The sequence below is a fragment of the Seriola lalandi genome, unplaced genomic scaffold (assembly GCF_002814215.2).
Source record: "Seriola lalandi dorsalis isolate HSWRI2012SDOR001 ecotype SW California unplaced genomic scaffold, Sedor1 jcf7180002054368, whole genome shotgun sequence".
NCBI classification, from domain to species: domain Eukaryota; kingdom Metazoa; phylum Chordata; class Actinopteri; order Carangiformes; family Carangidae; genus Seriola; species Seriola lalandi.
Window position 1 is genome coordinate 107,519 of NW_019524921.1, and position 2,498 is coordinate 110,016.

The window sequence follows — 2,498 nt, forward strand, 5'->3', positions numbered from 1 at the left end:
CCCTTACCCTGCACTGCAGTTCATACTCTTTGACGATTTCAGAGAATCGCTCCTCGTGACTCAGACCAGCACCGGCCAGGTCCAAGCTGCCAAACTGTCAATCAAACAAAACAGCACACCTCATTGGTTCAAAGTCGCTGTTGTTCGAGCAATCAATCAACCAATCAATCAATAAATACAAAGTCATCTTCAGTGTTCGGAGCAGATATGACGAGGTCGAGAATGAGACGAAGTCACAGAGGAAACATTCTTCAATAATTCATCAGCTACAAGGAGACGGGTCACCTTACACCACTGTGTGTGTGTGTGTGTGTGTGTGTGTGTGTGTGTGTGTGTGTGTGTGTGTGTGTGTGGAGATCCTGTATGTAGAACAGATTCAAACTGGTTCTAACTGGCTCAGTTAAATGAAACACTGAAATCAAACCATCAGTTGATTCACTGCTGCAGGGGGGACGACACTTTGTGTAGATGTGTGTAGATGTGTGTAGTTGTGTGTAGTTGTGTAGTTGTGTGTAGATGTGTAGATGTGTAGATGTGTAGTTGTGTGTAGATGTGTAGATGTGTAGTTGTGTAGATGTGTAGATGTGTAGTTGTGTGTAGATGTGTAGATGTGTAGATGTGTAGTTGTGTGTAGATGTGTAGATGTGTAGATGTGTAGTTGTGTAGTTGTGTGTAGTTGTGTGTAGTTGTATAGTTGTGTAGATGTGTAGACGTGTAGTTGTGTAGTTGTGTGTAGATGTGTAGTTGTGTGTAGATGTATAGTTGTGTAGTTGTGTAGTTGTGTAGATGTGTAGTTGTGTGTAGATGTGTAGTTGTGTAGATGTATAGTTGTGTAGATGTGTAGTTGTGTAGTTGTGTGTAGATGTGTAGTTGTGTGTAGTTGTATAGTTGTGTAGATGTGTAGTTGTGTGTAGTTGTGTAGACGTGTAGTTGTGTGTAGTTGTGTAGATGTGTAGATGTGTAGTTGTGTAGATGTGTAGTTGTGTAGTTGTGTGTAGTTGTGTAGATGTGTAGATGTGTAGATGTGTAGTTGTGTAGATGTGTAGATGTGTAGATGTGTAGATGTGTAGTTGTGTAGTTGTGTAGACGTGTAGTTGTGTGTAGTTGTGTAGATGTGTAGTTGTATAGTTGTGTAGATGTGTAGATGTGTAGATGTATAGTTGTGTAGTTGTGTGTAGTTGTGTGTAGTTGTGTAGACGTGTAGTTGTGTAGATGTATAGTTGTGTAGACGTGTAGTTGTGTAGTTGTGTAGATGTATAGTTGTGTAGATGTGTAGTTGTGTGTAGTTGTGTAGATGTGTAGATGTGTAGTTGTGTAGTTGTGTGTAGTTGTGTGTAGTTGTATAGTTGTGTAGATGTGTAGTTGTGTAGTTGTGTGTAGTTGTGTGACCTTGTCGTGCAGCAGCTGGTCCAGGTCTCTCTGCAGTTTGTTGACTGAACTTTCTGCTTCAGTCAGTTTCATCTTCACAGAACTGAGCTCCTCCTCCAGACGACTGTTGTCCTGAACACAACAACAACAACAACAACAACAACAACACCACAGACTTTAATAATTCAATATTCTTATTTCTGTTCAGATGGAAACAAACAGGAAGTCCCTGGACATAAATATATAGATACACATATATGAGCTTCTATTTATCTGTGTCTGAGGATTACTGATCATAAATCTATACAAATGTATCAGGGAACAGACGTGATTCCTTTAAATAAAAGATCAATCAAACACATATGGACTGACATTCTTTCATCAGATGATCAATTATAAATTCATTCACACGTTTCATTTTCCTCCAGGTGATCTATCTGAATTTAAAACTTGGTTGTTTTGTTTTTGACTTTTTTAAACTGTCAGCTGACACTGATGAAAGTTTCCTCTTGAAGACTTAAACACATGGTGGTAACATCAGATCACCTGAGGCAGGTGAGTGATGATGCGTACAGACCTGTGTGACACTGCAGAGGTCCTCCTGAAGCTCCGCCTCCTGCACTCTGAGCAGCTGTAGCTCCTCCTGCAGCGCGTCTCGCTCTCTCTCCACCTGCTGCAGCAGCGCCTCGCTCTCCTGCTCTGACTGACTGCGCAGAGCCGTCAGCCTATCACGGAAGTCCTGCTCCAGGTCCCTACCAATCACAGAGCGGCTCATCAACACCAGTCACATTCATTCATACACTATAGAGACCAGTAGACACCTGTAGAGACCAGTAGAAACCTGCAGCTCTGACCTGATCCTGCTCTGGTTCAGCGTCTCCATGCTGGCGTGGCGGTCGTCCACTTCTCTGACCAGCTGCAGGTTCCTCTGGTCGGCCAGATCCAGGTCTGCCTTCACCTTGTCCCGCTCCCTGCAGGCCTGTTCCGCCACTACCCTAAACACACACACACACACACACACACACACACACACACACACACACACACACACACACACACACACACACTCACACTTTAGGTGCGGTGGCATTGCTATAGCTTGAGGACTGGCAAGTGGACTGGACTGGAGT

At 43.4% G+C, this 2,498-nt stretch overlaps 1 protein-coding gene across 4 annotated transcripts in view; it reads right to left on the reverse strand.

Moving 5' to 3' along the window:
* ninl (ninein-like) overlaps positions 1 to 2,498 on the reverse strand; it is a 35,622-nt gene that overhangs the window by 12,158 nt on the left and 20,966 nt on the right. For all 4 annotated transcript variants that reach the window (XR_015437394.1, XM_087174604.1, XM_023408584.2 and 1 more), the window contains exons 9-12: positions 2,223 to 2,363; positions 1,946 to 2,120; positions 1,390 to 1,500; positions 8 to 94 (exon numbers count right to left, since the gene is read on the reverse strand). Coding sequence is in view for 3 of the 4 variants with exons in the window: in XM_087174604.1 (XP_087030730.1) it covers positions 8 to 94; positions 1,390 to 1,500; positions 1,946 to 2,120; positions 2,223 to 2,363 (514 nt within the window). In the remaining variant the exon portion in view is untranslated. The remainder of the gene's footprint in view (positions 1 to 7; positions 95 to 1,389; positions 1,501 to 1,945; positions 2,121 to 2,222; positions 2,364 to 2,498) is intronic.